This window comes from Vidua chalybeata, chromosome 19 (assembly GCF_026979565.1).
Source record: "Vidua chalybeata isolate OUT-0048 chromosome 19, bVidCha1 merged haplotype, whole genome shotgun sequence".
In the NCBI taxonomy this organism is placed as follows: domain Eukaryota; kingdom Metazoa; phylum Chordata; class Aves; order Passeriformes; family Viduidae; genus Vidua; species Vidua chalybeata.
The window spans coordinates 8,916,720-8,937,674 of NC_071548.1; the positions used below are offsets into that span (position 1 = coordinate 8,916,720).

General features: G+C 44.5%; 1 protein-coding gene across 2 annotated transcripts; it reads right to left on the reverse strand.

Moving 5' to 3' along the window:
- Window positions 1–2,349: 2,349 nt before the first annotated feature.
- On the reverse strand, window positions 2,350–19,213 carry PRKAR1A (protein kinase cAMP-dependent type I regulatory subunit alpha). 2 transcript variants are annotated; one of them, XM_053960171.1, is made up of 12 exons: window positions 19,125–19,213; window positions 18,150–18,213; window positions 15,748–15,926; window positions 10,436–10,609; window positions 9,722–9,813; window positions 9,464–9,525; window positions 8,922–8,968; window positions 8,239–8,397; window positions 7,755–7,815; window positions 7,369–7,490; window positions 6,701–6,782; window positions 2,350–4,896 (listed from the first exon to the last, which is right to left on the reverse strand). In XM_053960171.1, the coding sequence occupies exons 3-12, from the start codon at window positions 15,922–15,924 to the stop codon at window positions 4,724–4,726; spliced, it is 1,149 nt and encodes a 382-aa protein (XP_053816146.1). In that variant the 5' UTR covers window positions 15,925–15,926; window positions 18,150–18,213; window positions 19,125–19,213; the 3' UTR covers window positions 2,350–4,723. The 2 variants fall into 2 exon arrangements, with proteins under 2 accessions (XP_053816146.1, XP_053816147.1); XM_053960172.1 differs by lacking the exon at window positions 18,150–18,213 and having other exon boundaries at window positions 19,125–19,206.
- Between the last annotated feature and the right edge of the window lie 1,742 nt (window positions 19,214–20,955).

Below are 20,955 nucleotides of genomic sequence, written 5' to 3' on the forward strand. Positions count from 1 at the left end.
AGCAAGCAAGGATGTGAAACAACAGTTTGAGTTTTAGGCTTGGCTGAGACAGACCTTAAGACTTAAGGCACCTACACGTGCTCACTGTCAGGAGCAGTGAAACCCCAGCCCACAGTGACCTGTGCACGTCTCACAAAGCCTCACAGGGCACTAAAACCACTTCTCTGACCTGCCTGAAGAGCCCGTTTGGATATAGAACACAGGCAGGTCTGTGTTGCCTTAGACCCCAAGGGAAAAAACCCAAACTGAAAAAAAAATCCTGAAAATCAAACCGCTCTGAGACATGGGACTGTATTTACAATTCAAGAACCCACCCATTTCTGGGGAAAACATTTTGTCAAAGTGGGGGGAATCCATCTCAAGTCACCTCCTCATATCTTTTAAAATCATTTTCTCCTCATAGCTTTTAAAATCATTTAGGTTGTCATAATTAGCTGGAAAATACAAATGGTATCTCAGTCTCTCCCCCCCTCTCCAGGTCTGTGCATTTTGAGGAGATGCAACAGAAACTGGGAACCAAAAAATAGTGTGGGGAGGGAGTTTTTGTGGGTATTTCAGTTCTTAGTTAACCCTTCACCTCCCAACAAGGTTTAAGAATAACTGGATTAGTGAAGCTCTCTTTTATAGCTTTTTCCTTTAACTATTAGGAATTACTACACTGAGCCTTTTGGCAGCCTGGGGAAAGTAGTTGAGAACTCTGTTGATAATTCATCATCCTTTCGGAGAAGAAAGCCAACAAAAAACCCCACACCATAACCAATCTACCAGAAACTCGTTCTAAACTAACCTTTAAGTTAAACAAAACCCACCTACAGCACTGCAGACCTTCCAGAGGATCCCCAAATCCCTCCACAAAAGCTGCCAGGCAGCATTTTAACAGGATCCATGCACCACCAGCAGCTCATTGTCCCATGGGCTGGAATTTTGCCTGACCCAAAGGGGGCTCAGTGACACCAACAAGTGCCTGGATGGTGCAAGGAATGAGCAAAGCTCATTTGGCCACAGCTGTTTGTCACAGGGGGTTGTGCTGTGCTTCATTTAACTCCACAATAATCTGATAATGCACCTGGCTCCAAACTGCAAAACAGTGGGAGAGGTGCAGTTCTGATCTGAGCGTGTCCTACAGGTGCCCATTTGTGTGTTTGAGGAAGTTTGGAGTGCTTCTTAGTGAAGAAATTCCTCCAGTATTCTGAGGCCACAAAGGTGAGCAAAAGCCCCACATAAACCCACCAAAACCCACCAAAAACCCCACTCCAAGCTGCTTTAGTCTCTCCCAGATTGTGGTTCAGACAAGTCCTTGCACTTCCAACTTTACAACACTCTCAAGCAGATTCTTGACCTTTTTTTCTCTTGGGACTTAGACACTTTTACTCTTGTGGACAGAGAACAGATGAAAGTAAGAGGATTTGACTCCCTCTCAGCACGTTTGCTCTGTTGGCTGCTTCTGTCCAGAACAATGAATTCCCAAACTTTTATCTCCCTCTACCGGTGACTTTTTGTGCTCTCCCCACACAGGACAAACCCAGAATTAATTCCATCTTTTGTCATGGAATGGTGACCGTTTGCTGCTTCAACAGGAAGCGCATGGCAACAGAAGATAAGCTTAAATTTAAGTTGTAGTTATAAAGTGTGTATTTATAGTTATAAGGCTGGAAGTGAAGGGTTTAAAAGTTTCACTTTAGGTAATAAAAGTTCTGTTTTCAGCCTGGCTTTTTCAGTGAGGGGATTGGGAAATGGAGAGCAGGTGAAGGAAACTAATCCATAGATATTTAATGGCTGGCACACTAACAGGGTTCTTCTTTTATTTTCCTTTACATGACAGATACATTTTTACTGGACCTTCAAAGCTGGGTGACCCAGCTTTCTTGGAGCTGGATGTAAAACACATCCAAGTCTGAGCTGCTTCAGGTCACTCTTCAAATTGTTCTCCTACTTCATCACAGCTGAAAATCCCCCTTTTCCATTTCCCACCACAACTTGTTCATGATTATCCATCACATGCTCATTAAGGGGTTGCAGAGATGGGAGCAGCCAACTTAGAAAAATTCCTGAGCTCCAAAAATCATGGCTGGGCTGGGAATGAACACCTTGGGAGAGATCAAAGTTGTCAGGAGCCCAAGAGGACACAGGTCCACCTGCAGAGGAATTCCCAGGCTGGCACGTGGAGGCTGAGCTCTCCCCAGGCTCCAGGGGGAAGCCAGGACCTGAGCTCACCCCTCTGGAGTTTACACCAAGCTAATCCATTAAGCTGCTTATTTTCTGCTGCCTCATTCATAACACATCCTCTAAAGCCAAAGGAAAACGCGATGTAGGGGCAGGCAGGGAATAAAATAAAAGAGGCTGATTGCATTTAAGAATTTAAATCATTTTATTGCTTTATCTGCCATTAGGACAATCTATAACAAAAGGAATATAATATAATATATTAGCACATACAGTAAATCAGACTTATAGAGTCAGGTAACAATACAAAAATGGTCCTCTGGTTGACTATAGCTTCCTAGGGCAATAGACTTCATCAATTTGCTGAAGATAGACTAGCAAAAAATTACTTCTAAAGCCCTGAATGTTAGCTAAGGCAAAACTATGCCAATTGTGGTTTCAAACATATTGAAATTGCACACAAAGGTAAAGCTATAACTGTGTTTAATATTTAACTCAGACTTAGCTGATTTATCTTAAAATCTCGTAGGTAAAACTACAAAAGGGAGTAAACAGCAAGCTAAAAAGATGCAGTAGTGAAATTTGATTAGAAAGCCTTATATAAAAAAAATGTGCATTTTCTTGTGGAGCTCTAACTGGTTTACACAGTTTTTGGTGCTTTAATGTAACAAACACAAAACACATATGAAGAAAAAACCTGCAGAGTCAAAACTTAAGAAAAAAGTTTTACTCAAAAAAAAAAAAGGGAAGAAAAAAAAAGAACCAAAAAAAGGTAGCATTTGCTTATTCCTTAAGGACTGTGGCAGAAATCCTCTATTCAACATCTCTTGAATAGAGAACTCAAACCACAAGCATTTCAATCCCCTTCCTGGGATTTCAGTTTCAGAAATACTCTGAAACCTTTTGTAAAGGCTTGACACCTTCAGTATTATTCTGCATGAATTAGCAAACTTTTCCTGATTCTCTCCATGTCTGGGAAAACGTTGGATTTTCATCCACTCCACCTCAGAAAGGAAATAAAACGAGGGCTCCATCATTAAAGTAGTTGCACAACAAATGCCAAACTGCTTGCTGTCACTCCCAAATACAAACCTATGCTACTTGATATAAATTACAGTTTAAAGGAAACCTTAAAAATTGCCTACAATTATTAAACCGTGGAATTCAGTAAAAACTTTTGGGAAGTCTTGATGAGCACAGAGTAATGGAACACAATGCTGGGAAATACTGAAATACATTTAAGACTCCGCAACAGATTGAACTTGGGGGAAAAAAAAAGGATTAAATAAGTACGGTGGAAATTCCATAAGCAAGAAAAGAGAATGCACCTTTTGGCTTTGAACTAGATTTATAGTGAACCATTTTTAAAATGATGAACTGACAGCTCTAAAAACTTAAAACAACTCAGTGTTGCAGGAAAGTTCACACATTCGGTTTTTTTGCCTCACATTCTCTACCAAGAATAACAGAGCTCTACAGACCAGCAATCTTGTCACCTGCAACTGATACTGGCCAAAACACTCAGCATTTATTTTCCCTGGTAACAAAGGGTCACTTGAACTGATGCTGATTTTTTTTCAAAGTCAACTGAGGATTAACAAAACAATTCACAGGGAAAATCAAATGTTTGCTTTCGACTTCTACACCAATCTAAGCACTCCAACAGTACTAACAGCTGGACAGCTGCACCATTCTTACACCGATCTATGTACTAGAGACCACAGTCAGGCATTTCATGTAGCATTTGGTTCTGGCCACTTGGAACAGGAAGAGTTTTAAATGGCCAATCTACGGCTGGAGAAAGAACAAGTGAAAGAGATCAGTTGCGGCAAGTCGGCAAATGGATCAACAGCTGAAGTAGTTCAGCAGAACTATTAACCTGGAAAGCTTTTGATTTACACTTGACAAGAACAGAACTAAGCAATCTTAAACCAGCAGACACAGGAACAATTATACTGGTAAATTCCAACTGTGGCTTTCTTAGCAGCTGATGCCTCACGATTGAACCTAGGATTACAGTACCTAGAAAATGAAAACGAAACCCAGAAAACCCCAAGCCCCAAGAAGCTCAATTACAAGGGCAGCTCTCATGTGAAAAGAAATACAGCAGGTGATGACCACAGCCTTTAAATCTGTCCAATAATTTGAGAAACACCTTTAAAAGAACTTTTTTTCCCCTTTGCTGTCACCTCCTCACTCTATGGCAATGGCGTGGTGCCAGGAGGTCTCTCTCCCGCTGAAGCAAGGCTGCCCTGGCCTGAGTTGGACACTGGTGCACAGAGAGAAGCAAACGTCTCCATTGTACTTTTTCTATTAATTTAATGGGACTGAGAGCACAGAAATAATATGCTCTAAATTAATAACAGTGCCATGATAAGCAGTTTATTTTTTTTCCTTTTTTTTTGGTTTTTTTTTTTCCTTTTTTTTTCTTTTTTTTTCCTTTTTTTTTTTTTTTTTTAACCGGACAGGAAGCTGCAAATGCCAGTGGCGATGTGGCTCTGCACAAGGGGAAGAAAGCAGTCTGCATTCATGAAGCATGGCTTGGACAGGGAGGAAGGTTTCAGACAGACAGTGATACAAAACTGTTGTACTGCTGGATGTTCCTCTTGAGGATATCCGAGCAGGGGCCCAGCACACGCTCGAACCGGGGCCGGTCCAGCTTCACACATTTCAAGGGGCCACGAGCCACGACGGTGGCAGCACGAGGACGGTTCATCAGCAGAGCAATCTCACCTGGGACAGCAGAAACAGGCAGCAGAGTTACCAATCAATGGGAAAAAGAAGCAAAGAAATGACCCTTCTTCACCATAAACTGCAGAGAAGGAAATTCAGGCTTTAGCACTGCTCAGAAGAAGTACCTAAATAATTACATTAAAAGCAACTGTGAAGGTAGTTTAAAAAAAAATCCTACTTGATGATTTTGTTATTAAAAAGCCTGTCCACATTCAAGTCTCTCTGAAAAAAAAGCCTAAAAAATTTTCAATACTTTGTCTCTTTGAGGAAAGGTCATGCTTCAATTTACAGTGTAATTTTCCTAGCCAACAAGTAGTTATTTTTCTAATAGTACTGCTCAGTTCTGGTGTTTCTAGGAAACTTGGGACAACAAGAGCATGGTTTTGAAGTAAACAAGCAAATAAAACATTCATGCATCAGACAGAAGCCTTTGACCCACTGCTGGCCAGAATCAAAAGTCTGACTTTGTCATGGGGCAGTGGAAAAGGAGCATTTTGAAGTCCCACTGGATCCCATTTCTTAAGTTTTGCACAAACATGCCAAAAGCTTTGTTTCAACTGCTGAACAACATGTTCGGAAATGAAGTTTTCAACAAGCCGCTGTTATCAGCAACAGAAACAACCCCGAACATTCCTACAACAAGCATGGAAGGAACCAGAGCAGCAACTCTGGGGTTTTGTTTGCTTGGTTTTGGACTTGAGTCCTTTCTGTGTTCAGGACTGAAGAGAGAGCTCAGTGCTCCTTTGAGAACACTTTTGCCTGTATTATCAGAAGGGATGTTCAAAAGAAATGAGGAAAACTTTTCCTCTGTACCCAATTAAAACTCCTGAACTCAGCAGCCTCCAAAAGAGAGGCTTGCTAAAGAATAAGGAGGTTCTAAGGGAAAGTCAAACCCCTGAAGGAAAGGTCTGCAGCACCTGAACACAATGACTGTGATAATATTTAGTTTTAGAGTGGGAAACTCAAGAGAACACAGAGGGAAATATTGGAAAATATGAAATGACACAGAATGAAGTCTAGTCCTAGATCCTGAGCCAAGCAGGCCTTTGGGCAGAGCCCATGCTCTCAAGTCCATCCCAATTCAGGCCTTGCAACAGAGGATTTGCTGCTTACATCATCTACAGAGCTGAAAACCTGGACAACCAAAAGGTTTTAGCAAGAGGAAAGAGAGGAACTACCCAAAACATGAGAAAAATATGAGGGGCTTTGAGAGGGAGAGGGCTGTATTTAACCATTAAAGAGCAGGTTCTGACCAGGTTCCTTTCTGACCTGGAGAACAGAAGGCCAAGGAAGAAATTTTCTTATCTTACTGCTGTCTTCAGCTGTGTAATGAGTGACTACAAAGACAAACCCAGGCTGCGCAGGGAGAGACAGAGAGAAAGCTACAGGCTGCAGAACAGGAAATTCTTGTCAGGCAAGAAGGAAAAACCTCTGCACAACAAGGCTGGTTAGACAGAGAAAGAAATTGCCCAGAGAGGCTGTGGGATCTCCATCCCTGGAGACACAGGAAACTCAACTGGACACAACCTTGGAGAATATGATGTCATTTAAAAATTTAGCTCTGCTCAGGGCAGGGAGGTCGGGCCAAATCATCTTTTACAGTAAAGTAGTGTGGAACAATCACATCCTGTGTGCACACCTGAGCGCCAAGTGACTCTGATACTCACCTGATACTGAGAGCAACCACAGGAGTCCAAAACCACAGGAGCAATTAAGCAAATCCATCTCATCTCTACCACTGACACAGCACAGACAAAATGGTGACAGCGGTGTCTGTAGCCACAGTTGTCACAACATAACTCACCAAAGTAATCAGAAGGTCCCAGTCTGCCCACTTCAACAAATTCCTCATTTTCTGACCGGCGCTGTAACACTGCAGCTGTGCCCTTCAATAAATGACAGCAGTCAAACAACTGCAATCTCCAGCATCACTCCAAACACTGAATTTCACACAGAGTCAGCTGCTTTGCAGAAATAACTGTTAGGATGCCTCAGTTAGAAAAACACTTCACAGTCCTTGCACAGTTCACCTAACTGCTGTATAAGAACAACTGCTCCTCTCCTCTCTAAGCATTAAACATCTTGAACATTTACATATCTACAGCAGTGACTTCTTCCTGGTTTTCCTCATAACAGTGAAATATTATATTATGACTAGCAAAAAGCCCAGAAAAAACACAAACCACCAGACAGAACACTAGTAAGGCATTACCAAGGCATTACTATATGGAACAGGTCTCTACTCTCAGAAAGATAAACTGCTTTCAGTCAGAAACTTGTTCCTTTTTTCCTGGAAGTATCATTTGTGAAAAGAGCAAAACTAAATCCAAGTTACTGCATGTCCAGCAAGATTATGTTTGTTTAGTGATTCTCTGGAAGTACATTCTTATGTTTTGCTCTTCTCCAAGTGCCTGCTTAGGGACACAATAAAAAAAAGTCACATTCTGAGCTTTTAATTTTGAGCTTGCTTACCTCCAAGATAATGAAGAACTCATCTCCTGGCTCTCCCTGGACCACAATCTTCTGCCCATCCTCAAACTGTACCGGTTCCAAGGCATCAGCCACAGTGAGACGCTCCCACTTGTCCAGAGATTCTGCAGAGTTAAAAGTTCATTACTGGGGTGTCTTCTCAAGGCACAAATTACACCTTTTGCTCTGTATTTATACAGAGGTCAGTGTATTTCTGGCTGCATTTGTGCATCAGTGATCAAGACCTGAATTAGGGTTCTTTTGGATTGATGCAGAGAAGCAGTTGTGATGAGTTACCACAACAGCCTGCAATCATCATAATGCTGGGTAACAGCTTCATTACAATGTGGCAATTGATTCCACTCCAGAACAAAAATCTTCTCACTTACCCAATATAGATACTTTACTAAGGAATTTCTCATACATATTTCTCTTTCTCAAAGTATTTCCCTATTAAAAAAAGGAAAGGACACAAAGTAAGTTTTCTTTCTACTCTAAACAAAACTCCAGACACAAACAAATTTAACCAGACACAGTGTTCTGTCTCACAGACCCCAAACCCACAAGATGAAATGTTTTGAAATTGAGTTCTCTCAGTAATATTCCAGTTGAGCAACATTCCTGAAGTACTCAGCATTTATTGCAGCCTTATTACACTCTCAGCTCAGTTTAATACTGGCACTGTTTTGCTCACTAATGCAAGATTCCCCCTTGCCCTGTGCCTGAGAGATGCACGTTGAGTAATCAGCTTTCTGATTACTGAAGAGACAGATGGATTTGGAGTAAGCAACTCCAGCAAAGGACAGGCAGAAGGACAGATACCCAGCATACATGACCCCCAAATCATAAATCCAGGTTTTGAGGGATACTTGCCATCAGGATCCTTCTGTAGCTGTCCCTGTCAATGCCCCACAACTTGACGTTGGTCTTGGCTTTGACGGTGGCAGCTCGGGGGGTGCCGTAGATGAGGGCGAGCTCTCCAAAGCTCCCACCCTCACCCACACTGGTGGCCCACTCACTGTTCACATAAACCTGGAAGGCAGAGCATGGTCAGACACCCCTCAACCTCCGGCTGCCCTCTATTCCCTTGGGAGTACATGGAAATTCTCAGATCTGTACTAAGGTTGATCATTTCAGGGTTTTATCAATGCTGCCAACCCCAGCACAATTTGTGTTTTCATTGCCAAAATTCTACATCTCATGCACAGACTCTACACACACAGACTCCTGAGAAACATCTCAACAAGGTCTGTATCATAAAGAGCTATGAATGAGCTGGGCTGGAAAATAAAAGTCTGGTTGTTCTTAAAGCCTGCCCCACACCTCAACTCCACCTTGCATGCCTAAAACATCTGTACTGTGTCCAAATCCTTCATTTTCAAACTCAGTCTGTGCAACCAGACTGAGCTGTTAAGGGACAAAACAAACTCCTATAAATAAGAACTTAAAATGAGAAAAGCTGCTAAAGGCAGGGTCTGTAGAAGAGGCCCGCAACTATCAAAGTATTCTTCTTCTAGGAATGAACATATCATTAATAAACTACCAAGAATGCTTACATCCATTTCTCCTTGATCAACAACATAGAAGTTATCACCTTCATCACCTAAAGAAGAGAAAAAAAAATGAATATACACTAAACTGAATATACTAAGAAAGAACTGGCATCTCTGGAAACTTTGATGTTTAGACTCCAACAAGGTTGACAAATTTTTGCAGTTTGCAGGGTGAAACATCACATTTGGCTGATTTCACACTCCTCTCAGCCCCATGAAAGGGGACATCTACTGGTACCCAGGAGATCAGCAGCAATTCCAGAATTCCTGGAAAGGCCAACTAGATCCATAAATTAACACAACATTTCTACAGAGTCATCAAAGGACAATATTCCCAACAGATAATCTCTTCAAGGAAGCCTCATCCTCCTCCAGTGGCTCCAACTCCTCATTTCGGTATGAAGTGCTTCAGGCAACACAGCAAGAAATTGTGTGGCTGCAGTGAGCCTGCTTTTATATTAAAAAATAAACACAAACTAAGAGCACTAGGCCAGAGCCTGCTCCCCATCCCCAAATGACTCCCCTGAGCAAACAGTGTCACTTGCCTTGCTGGATGACAGTCTCTCCTGCGATGTAAGTGACAGGGAACATCGCATCAAAGATGTCACTGAAGGAGAGGATGCCAAAATCAGACAAAAACCTGCACAACTCCACACATCTGTACCCCCAACCCATCAACACTGCTCCTGGAGCTCTGTGTGCTTCCACTGACCACTGCAGAGTCACTGCAGATTTGTGACACATTTAGCTCTTCTGAACTCTGCCCTTCCACAAACCTTAACCCCACAAAGATTTCCTCCTACCTTCTCTCATTATCATCAAGATGGGTAAACAGCACATTCTTCTCAATTGCTTTTGCCAAAGCAGCCATGGTTTTATAATCTTTTGGAATAACCTAGGAGAGAATCAGAGAAAGCAAATGGTTAATTTTTCTCCTGAAAAATTTCTGCATTTCCCGTGGTAAATAAACAACTTAAATTACTACAAAACACTGGCTGAGTTTTTCCATTTTCTTTCAAGCACTATAAATACAACCCCAAATATAGTAAATGTTTACAGACAGTTTGAACACAAGGAAAATATAATCTTGTATTATTTTATGCAACTGAAAAGCATAATTCCATGCTCAGTTTGTAAGTTTTTTTTGCAGGAGGACAAATATCTGTTCAACCTGTGTTTTCCTGGGAACAGCAGCAAGCCTGCTCTGTCATTAGGCCAAATGTTGTTACAGCTGCCAAATAACTGGAAGCACATTATATATATCTAAATATATGCACATCTAAATATACATGACTTCAAAGGGAACAGGTCTAAGTAATGCATGAATGGTTTAATTGCATGATAGGTTATTCTGTCCTCCAGTTAATCAGACACACACAGGTCTGCTTTTTACAGCAATTAGGACATAACAGGCTCCAGGAGCTTGGTGTTATTTATCCACCTGGATAGAAGGTGGGTTCAGATAAAACTCTTGGATTGTGGGTGTAATTTTGAGCAAGGTTTAAGAGTCAGAGCACCTTTCTAACATAAGAGGCAGCATCCTCTTCTGTGTAGACTTCTGCACTGATGGCCCCACGTCGTGATCGGTATTTTACCACAGGGTTGAGGGGGGGAGGAGGGGAGATCTCATCCTCCCGGGAGTCGGAGCGAGAACCAGACTTCAGCTGATTCAACAACTGCTTTGTTTCCTCCTAAACAGGAAGGAAGACATGTTTGTGTCACATAATCCAAAGGGAAAGACAAAAAAAAAAAAAGCAGTGATGTATCATGTTCCAGCCCAGCCTGCCAACACCAGGGAGCTTCCTGTGGACCATTATTCCCACATTAAGGCAAACAGGAGACTGCAGCATCTGAGATCAAAGGCCTTTCAAGACACGTGGTAGATGTGCCTTTCATTCCTACCAGTCACATCACAATGGTGTTTATTTTATTGAGTGATTCTTCATTTATTAAACTTCTGGTGTGAACAATTTGATTCTGGTTTCTGCCAGTGTATTCAACAGGTGATGAGGACATTCCTCAAATGCTAAAGGCACTTCCCCAGCTGCAAACTCCCAGTCCCTCCCCTCAGCTGCGAGGTGTTAAAGCCTTTTTGGAGTTGAAAGACAGAGGAGCAATTCCTCAGAAATCCATGCTACATGAGAAGCTTTTGAAAGAGGTTGAGTCATGGACCAACTTGATACTCATTAACCAACATTTATTTTGGGAGAAAGAAACATGAACACTGCTTTCAAAAGAGCTGGAGGAAGGATGCTGGAGGCCGAAGTGGGATTTTTTATGCAAATCACATGCAAACCTTGCACAAGCTTACTTGTTTTCCTTATTTCCTTCAGTTACTTATTGTGTTGTAGTGATACTGTAGAAGAACAGGGTACTTACAATAACACAAATTCTAATTAACTTGACACACAGAAATTTGATTCTTCGAAAGATTCACCTCAATCAACTAAAATCAGATTAAAAACAAAGCAGCCAACCCTGGAGTCAGAGCACTGACATCATAACAGCTCAAATGACTTTCCCAGCGTTAGGAAACAGGGGTTTGGGACATTCTGTGAAAGAACAAAGACTCATCTGTTCTCCCAGAGCTCCAGCCCTTGTAAAAGCTGGGTTTGTCCCAGTGTCCTTGATCCCAGCTGGGCAGAGGCTCTGGATAACAACACCAGCCTGAGGGAAGGGCCATGGGATACCCATTCCTGGGAGTTTCCACTGCCCCTCTCCCAGAGCCAAGGAGCTCCATGGCCTCACGTTTCACTTCCTGCTCTTTGCCCATTGATAAAATAGTGCCACATATCCCAACCATGGGAGCAAAATGTATTTAAAACTCATTTCTGTCCTCTGATCTTAGAGGAACAAGTCTCAACAGAGATGAAATTAAATATAGCCTGAGCAGTAATAAGTGTTTGGTGTAAACTGCCTCACCATCAACCACAGAACATGTTTGTTCAAATACAAAATACTTAAGCCATTAAAAAAGACATTTTTTTAAATAAGTGAACACCAGCTGCTGGGTTTTTTCCAGTATCACATAAAATATCAAATATTATGATCAGAGATTGAAGCACTTCGGCAGCATTTAGTGAGGGAGTTGTTATCAAAACACTCTTCAAGAGACTCCTCAGAGCAACGTCCCACTCAGGGAGAAGGAAACTGCACTAACACAAAAAATTATAACTGGTAACTTCTGTCTGACCCAAAATTTAATATTAATACTTTTTTTTTTTTTAGAATAGTAAGTAGGGGATGGACACAGAAACAAGTTACAGGTGGGTAAAATAATGTATTAATTTAAAATACACCAGTTATTCTAAATAGCCCATACACACTCACCAAGAAGATTCACCCTGAGACAAAACATAACCATAGAATGAAAACAGAACCATAGAATGAGGTTAAAAAGACCTCCAAGATCATAAACTCCACACATCACTACATCAACTAAACTATTAATCTCCAGATATTCATATTACACACTGCCAGCCAACCCTGTGCCACGACATCCTATTATCTCAGTTTTCATCTTTGTAAGAGACACCTTTTACAATTTCTGACACTAATCCCCATTTATTAAACCAACAGATCAGAGAAAAATTACAGTAGGACCTAAAGAAATGGTGGCAGTTGTTATTCCCAGATACCTTTGCTTTTAGCCAGCATTTATGAGGAAAATGTGTTTGTTCAAGTCTAGAGGCTCCTCACATTAAACAAATCACGGATAAAGACACTCAGTTTGTTCTGTACTCATCAGTATAAACATTCCCAGGATTTGAGAAATATTGAGGAATAATCTATTCATTACATCCAAGTGTTGATCTGGTCTTTCAGCTGATGAAGCAGTTCAGTTTTCAGTGTCAGTCACAAACTGCAAGCCTCATTTTTCCTGACCAATAACAAATGTTTTTTAAGTCCCTTTCAATTATTCCAAGTAATACTGAAGTGATGACACTTCACATACTGAGATTTAAGTCTATCAGCTACTGAAGAAGACCTTCACAATTTCAGAATTATGATGTACAATGTAAAACCTGCTAATTGCCATTGCACCAGACAAGTCTCAACTTCCTCTGGTTAATTAGTATTTTATTTATATTAGATTTTTAAAACCCCAAACATTCAGAAGCGATAAAACTATTTTTAAAAAATCTCTGCCATAAATTCACAACTGCAAGTATATCCTCCTAAACTAGCTTGTTTTGCAAAAGAAACACTGAGGAAAATGGGAAAATATTCAGATATTCAGGTATCTGAGCAGGGCAGGTGGTGGGGAACAGGGACAGTGACTACATGTCCATCACACTTCCTAATTCCAGCTTTCTCTAAAGCCTGATGTGCACATAACTGCATCACACACAGTATTTCAAGCATGCTCTTATTCCAGAGGACAGCCATGTCCAACAGCCAGGATTCACCTGGCAGGCTGCAATAATGATCTCTACATTAAATTTCCACAGCTCAAGCTGCATGACACAGCCCAGCCCAGCACTGGAGAGCTGTTACAGCTTTTAGCAGGTATTGGTATTGCCACACGTGTTTGCACAGCAAAGAGAACAGAGGCCTTAGCACACCACAAACAGATAAATAAAACCATTTATACAATCAATGAGTAGTAATTAGATTCATCTAACAGCTTTCATAACCCCAAAGAGGACATTTGAATTTCTATAGTAGCTGTAACCATCTCAGAGGCAGCAATTTTAATGTTTCTGAACAGAAACTCTAAAACATGTTTAAATTTTTTCAACATATTTTAATAACATGACAGTGAATCAGCTCTGTTTGTGTGCAGTGGAAGAGATGGCTTGTCAAGAGAATGAGAGAGAAAATAGCAAGCTCACTTCAGTTTTCAATGGTGTTCCTTCAAAAATCAATCTTATTTAAAAAAACCTCAGGTTGAGATACAGTCAGAGAGAGGAAAATTCAGAAAGCACATTGAAAAGTTGCTCTGCTTTATTACAGGTGTAAAAGACATGATTCTGGGAGGTGAAGCAGAGTGAGTTTCAGGCATTTTTGCTGTAGCAGAGCTGAGGACTGGGTAGGAGTTGGTCAATATTGTTACTGAGCATTTGTGCTCTCCAGACAGGGATGTCAGGAGTTTCCTGCCCAGCACAGGATGTTCACTGCTCTGTTACCTGAGAGCTGTGGAGGTACCACAGTGCCTGGCTAAACTCAGCCCAGCTGAGTGGGGAAACCACCCAGAGGAAGCTACAGCAAGTTTTAAATCCTAGGAGGCAACAAAAAAATGCTCCAGTTTCACTTGTAGCTGCAGCTGCACTAGAGGGCACTTGGAAACCATGAGAAAAGACCCTGACCAAAATTGTGAGAGCAATTTAAAGGGAAAAAACATTACCTAACCAGTTTTATTTTCAGCTTCAGTGTAGGCTGACCGAGTACACAGAGAGCCAATGTGCACCAGAATAAAATCATCAACTTATTCAATTCCAACATTCATGTCATTAAATTCAGAGCTGGACTTGTTATCTTGCTAAAACACAAATCAAGTTCCCAAATACTGCATGTTGACCATAAATCCACTGCACAGAAGCACCCAAATAATCCCATTTTACATCCCCACATATGGATTGGTTTAGGATTTATTCTAAGCACCGTAATGTGGTTTACGTGGTAAAATTTTGTCTATAGATACCTGTGGACATGTTTCAAAATTCCCAACCTAGCAGTACTTAAGAAACCAAGGAGGGGAAGGAGTCATTGCAATAGGCAGGGAATAGGAATTTTTAAGAACCCCATTATTCACTGGTTTGCTGCTAATACAAACAACCAAAAAAAAAAAAAAAAAAAAAAAGTTAGAGCTCTTCATTTCATAAGCAATATGTTCCCTAAATAAATTATGAGTTATAGCAGGTAGTCTGCACCCCTTGGTCATTTTCTAGAATTTATCCTGAACACTTCCATTAAAATACAATTTTCACAAGACATATTTATGATCTCCAATGTTAATTTCCTTCTTCTTTATATCAGCAATTAGTAACTCGCTAGAACAAAAAAAAAAAAATACCTAACTGCCCTATACAAGTACTGAGAGCATCACCTGCAAACAAGTGCTGCACAAGGTCACAGCTGCATTATTTACTAATTCCATGTTCTGAGCACAGTTGCATCCAACCTTTCCTCTGCACAAGCCTTTAATCTTCCCATTTGCACTGCAGCTCCTTTTCCTACCTGCTTAGATTTCAATATATAAAATTAACAGGTCAGAAGAGTGTAAAATCACTATTTCAACTCGGAATGCTTTCCATTCCCGGGATCTCAGAATGCTTCCAACAACAACAAAAACACCAAAGGGACCTCAGGACAATCTCAAGAGGGACAGCAACACTGAACTCCCAAGAGAAGGCAGAAACAGACTTGCTCTTCCAGAGATCTGCAATGCAAATACTTCCATTTGTCTTCATCTAGGTCTGGATAATACCACTGGCACCACTTCTGTGCTCTAGCCACATTACTGGAAATCAATATAAGAATCCAAATGCCCTCAGCAGCATCCAGCAAGGTCAATCTCCAGAGTTCTCCAGCTCCAGACACACCCATGAATGCTGTGTACCAGCTTCCATGAGTAAGCACTGGGCTGGGATCACACCTGTATCCCAGCTGGTTAAGTCCCCTTGTTTCCTTATGTTCTGTCCTACAGGCTTTGGTATGACAGGGGTGCACAAACTACTGGAAAACAGGATCTGTTTTCCAAAAGCACCACTTCCAATTTCAAACAGTCAACACAAGTGGTCAAATCTGCAACTCAGCCCCTAAATGACAAAGATACATTTAAATATAAGTTGTTCCACCCCCCTTCCCTCCCATTCTGTGTTTTTACCTTCTCCAATCTCTCAAAGTACTCTCTGATGAATCCCATGGGTCTTTCAGGTCTCGCTGTGCATAACTGCACAATGCAATCCTTCAGCAGCTGCTGGATGTTGTGTTTTTGGATGTAAAGTTCACATTCCCGAAGGCTCCGTTCCTCCTCGCTGCTGCTGCTGCTGGAAGCTGCCATGGCTGAAAGGAACAGGAGAAGGTTAAATAATAAATAACTACTGGAAACAAAGATGCTGCTGCCTAAAACGAAGTTATGCTGCATTATCTTACTGATACCACAGCAAAAAAATACCTTTTACCAGAGCAGTAACTAAGCTAAGGAAAATGCTGGGAACTTATTTAGCACCTGGAAAGAAATCAGAACACAAAACTCTGGGGGCTCTACAGCCACCGGCAGAAAAGGAAAAGCTGAGAAAGTTTCAACAACTCAAGCCCTGTGAGTGCTCCAAGTCAGGGAAGATCCCACCTGAACTTCCTGCTGCTTGAACAGAGGATTTTGTAGGACTGGAGGCTCCTGTCAGGAGCTGCGTGGTCTGTGTGGGGTCATGGGGATGGACAGTGGCCAGGAGAGAGGTGGGTGGAAGCTGGAAATGTGAGAGGCCAAGCATGACCGGTATTCGGAAGTGAAACATGCTCAGGTTGAAGCCAAAGCCAAAATGTCAAGGCAGAGTTTGCTAACGGAAGTTATGGATTACAGGCATCGCTCCTAAAAAGCTCCTGTGTAATTTAAACCTGCTCATACCTCATCACTTATTTCATGGGTGCACTGCAATCCCAAAAATACCTCTCCAACTGTAAATAATGAAGAGTACAGCTTTAAACATCTGCTATGATGCCAGGTTTTCTAAACACTTCAGCTTTGACACTTTCAAAAATGTTCTTAAGCAGATTTTTCTCCCCTTTCCAGTTTGTTTCCACTTCCAGATGTTGGTAGCATGGGGTACAGGAGGGTTCTGTGAGAAGCTGCTGGCTGCTTCCTCCATGTCCAACAGAGCCAATGCCAGACAGCTCCAACATGAAACTGCCCCTGGCCAAGGCTGGGCCTCTCAGTGACAGTGGCAGAGCCTTTGGGACAATGTATTTAAGGAGAGAGGAGAAATGGCTGCTTCAGCCAGACAGAGGAGTGGCAATAAATGAGAAAAACAGCCCTGCAGCCACCAGGATCAGTGCAGGAGGTGCTCCAGGCCCTGGAGCATGGATTCCCTGGCAGCCTGTGATACAGACCATGGTGAGGCAGCTGTGCCCTGCAGCCCAGGGAGGTCCATGGGGAGCAGAGATCCACCCACAGCCCCTGGAGATCCACAGGGGAGCAGAGATCCATCTGCAGCCCCTGGAGATCCATGGGGGAGCAGAGATCCACCCACAGCCCCTGGAGATCCAAAGAGGAGCAGAGATCCACTCACAGCCCATGGAGATCCATGGGGGAGCAGAGATCCATCTGCAGCCCCTGGAGATCCATGGGGGAGCAGAGATCCATCTGCAGCCCCTGGAGATCCATGGGGGAGCAGAGATCCACTCACAGCCCCTGGAGATCCACAGGGGAGCAGAGATCCACTCACAGCCCCTGGAGATCCACAGGGGAGCAGAGATCCACTCACAGCCCCTGGAGATCCATGGGGGAGCAGAGATCCACTCACAGCCCCTGGAAATCCATGGGGGAGCAGAGACCCACCTACACCCCATGGAGGACCCCACACTGGAGCAGGGGAATGCACAGAGTGTGACCCCACAGGAATCCTGTGCTGGCTGGGGTGGTTTTCTGGCAGCAGCTGTGACCATGGAAGGGAAACCAGGCTGGAGAGCAGCCTGCAGGAAGGACTCACGTTGGAGAAGTCCATGGAGAACTGTCTCCCATGGGGAAGGTGTGAGGAGTCTTCCCCTGAGCAGGATGGAGCAGCAGAGACAACATGTGAGGAACTGACTGCAATCCCCATCCTCTGAGGTGAGGGGAGGCAGAGAACATCAGGAGTAAAGTTAAAGCTGGAAAGAAGGGAGAGGGCCAGGAAGATGTTTGTAAGATTTGGCTTTATTTCTCATTATCCTACTCCAATTTAATTAGTTTAATTTTTTACCAATTTCCCCGAGTGAAATCTGTTTTGCCCATGATGGCAAGTGGTGAGTGATCTCTCCCTTATCTCAGTCCAGGAGCCTTTCTTTATATTTTCCTTCTGTTGTTGAGTTGAAGAGGGCAGTGATGGAGTTTTGGTGGGTGCTTAGCATCTAGCCTGGCTCAGCCCACCACAAGGTTATTAAACCATTTTAAAATATATTTTTTACGTGTACCATGTATATAGACACACATTTCACATCATTTTTTTTCATAAGAAACTTAACACTGTGAGAGTTAAAGAAACAGGAAAGAATTTCTCAGGGCATTTTTGGATGAAATATAAAGAAAGTTACCTGGTACAGGGAGTGTGGCAACAGCTTATTTATGTGCAGTAAGGTATGTTGATCCCAGGATCAGCTTTTGAAAGGGAAAAAACGGATTCAGTCAAAAGAATGTTGAGAAATGACAAGTCACTGAAGTCACATCATGGGTTTTAACCTGCTGAGGCAGCAGCAGGAAAACCCAGGGCACAGAGAGAGGCAACACAACAACGTGCCCCGCCGAATTCTGCTGCTGGAGATTACGGAAGGCTCCGAGTTAACATGGAATTACCAACACTTCACGCAGGTGTCGTGACTGTCACGCTTAATCCCTGCTCAAGGACACGCACACATACACACACACGTGTACTGCGCGTTGCATAAACACAAAGCGTGGCCTTCCCACGGGCTGAGAAAGCGCCGAGAAGTTCTGCAGTTACTGCTTTTGTTTGGTCAGCGCTAATTAACCGACCCCGGGGCTCCGGGCCACGCGAGAAGGGCAAGAGCGGTGCGGGAAATGCGGCATCACGGGCAAAATGAAAACTCCAATATTTATTTCTACAAGCCATTTTTTTTTTTCTGCACGCTCCCAAAGCTTCCCCGAGCTCCCCAAGGCGGGGCTGCCCCGCCCAGCCCAGCCCAGTCCGCCCCTCACGCAGCGCGGGGCTGCGGCCGCTTCAGACCCGGGGCCACCGGGGAGGCACCGAGCCGGTACCCCCGGGGCGGGGACACGGAGCCGCGGGGCCACAACCGGCCCAAAGGCCCGGAAGCGCCGCCGGGCCCGGCCCCACAGCCCGCGGGGGCCCCTCGGACACTGGCCCGAGAAGGCGCCGCTGCCCTCACAGCAACCCCGGAGCCGCGGCCCCGGCTCCGCTCCCTCAGCCGGGCCGGGCCGGCCCCGCCCCAAGGCCGCAGCCTCCCGCTCCGCGCCCGTCCCGCCCGGTTCTCGTCGCCCCCGGCCCCGCCGCCGCCCCGGGGCCGCCCGGCCGCTGCCCCCGCCCCGCTCACCTGCGGCGGCTCCGCCGGGACCCCCCGCCCGTCCCGGCCCGGCCGCGGCCTCGCTGCAGCGGCGGCACCGGAAACCGACCGGCCGGACGGGCCCCGCCCGCCGTGACGTCAATGCGCCTCACTCTCGCCCGGGCCCGTCGCCGCGGTAACCTTAAAGGGGCAACGGTGGGCGCGGCGCGGGCACAGGCCGGGGAGCGGCGCGGGAGGAGCTTGCGGCTTTAAGGCGCGCGGGGCTGGTGGGAATGGGGTGGGGTGAGGGGTCCGCTGAGGGGCGCGGGATACCCTGAGGGGAGAGGGAATGGCGAGAGGAGTGGGAAACCCTGAGAGGAGAGGGAATGGCGAGAGGAGTGGGAAACCCTGAGAGGAGAGGGAATGGCGAGAGGAGTGGGAAACCCTGAGGGGAGAGGGAATGGCGAGAGGAGCGGGATACCCTGAGGGGAGAGGGAATGGCGAGAGGAGCGGGATACCCTGAGGGGAGCGGGAATGGCGAGAGGAGTGGGAAACCCTGAGGGGAGAGGGAATGGCGAGAGGAGTGGGAAACCCTGAGGGGAGAGGGAATGGCGAGAGGAGTGGGAAACCCTGAGGGGAGAGGGAATGGCGAGAGGAGCGGGATACCCTGAGGGGAGAGGGAATGGCGAGAGGAGCGGGATACCCTGAGGGGAGAGGGAATGGCGAGAGGAGTGGGAAACCCTGAGGGGAGAGGGAATGGCGAGAGGAGTGGGAAACCCTGAGGGGAGAGGGAATGGCGAGAGGAGTGGGGAACCGTGAGGGGAGAGGGAATGGCTGAGAGGAGTGGGATACCCTGAGAGCAAAGGGATCCCCTGAGGGGAGAGGGAATGGCGAGAGGAGTGGGAAACCCTGAGGGGAGAGGGAATGGCGAGAGGAGTGGGAAAACCTGAGGGGAGAGGGAATGGCGAGAGGAGTGGGGAACCCTGAGGGGAGCGGGAATGGTCGGGAGGAGTGGGAAAACCTGAGGGGAGAGGGAATGGCGAGACGAGTGGGGAACCCTGAGGGGAGCGGGAATGGTCGGGAGGAGAGGGATCCCCTGAGGGCAGTGGGATCCGCTGGGGCATCAACTCCACCCCGACTGGGTCGCAGCAATCCCCAGCCTGGAAAGGACCCGGTTAAAAGATCAGAGATTGTTACAGGTGGAGGGAAATAAACGATATTCAAGTTTGGCAAAGATTTCACTATAATCAATGTAAATCCGCGTGGGAATTATTTCATGTGTCTTTATAGCTGAGATGAGCCCTTTGATTCCATTCACTTTTTCTATTCCAAGCTGTAAGAAATAATTTAAAGGATTTTTATATCCAGACTGTGCTGGCACAGGCAGAGCCCATCTTTGGGCTTGGGAAGGAGAAATGATCCCTAAAAATGCACCCTGAACTGTGCATTTGCTGATCTTGCAACACAGAACATAACTCAGCTTTTTACTCTAATGTTACATCATTTCAGCCAGCACTCACTCGTGCTTAACCCATATGGGAGAATCACATAAGGTACAGTGAAAATTATTCTCTAAAATAGCAACAGTTTAATGTATATTTTGATATAAGAAGATAGTGGTGTTTGTGCAGTGACACACAAGCCATCATGAACTGCCTGCTGAGGGGTTTCTTGTTTTATTAGCTCTTATATTAAAGAAATAAAGGGTAATAACTTGGGTGTAGATCTTGGACCTGCAATTCCCACAGACCCAGTCCAGCCACTGAGCTCGCATTCCCCAAATCTTTGATAACTTCTGTCTGATCTGGGTTAATTAGAAGCCAGGGTCCAGGATTTTCTGACATTCAGCTCAAAGCTGGTACTTTTACAAGAAATATTAAAT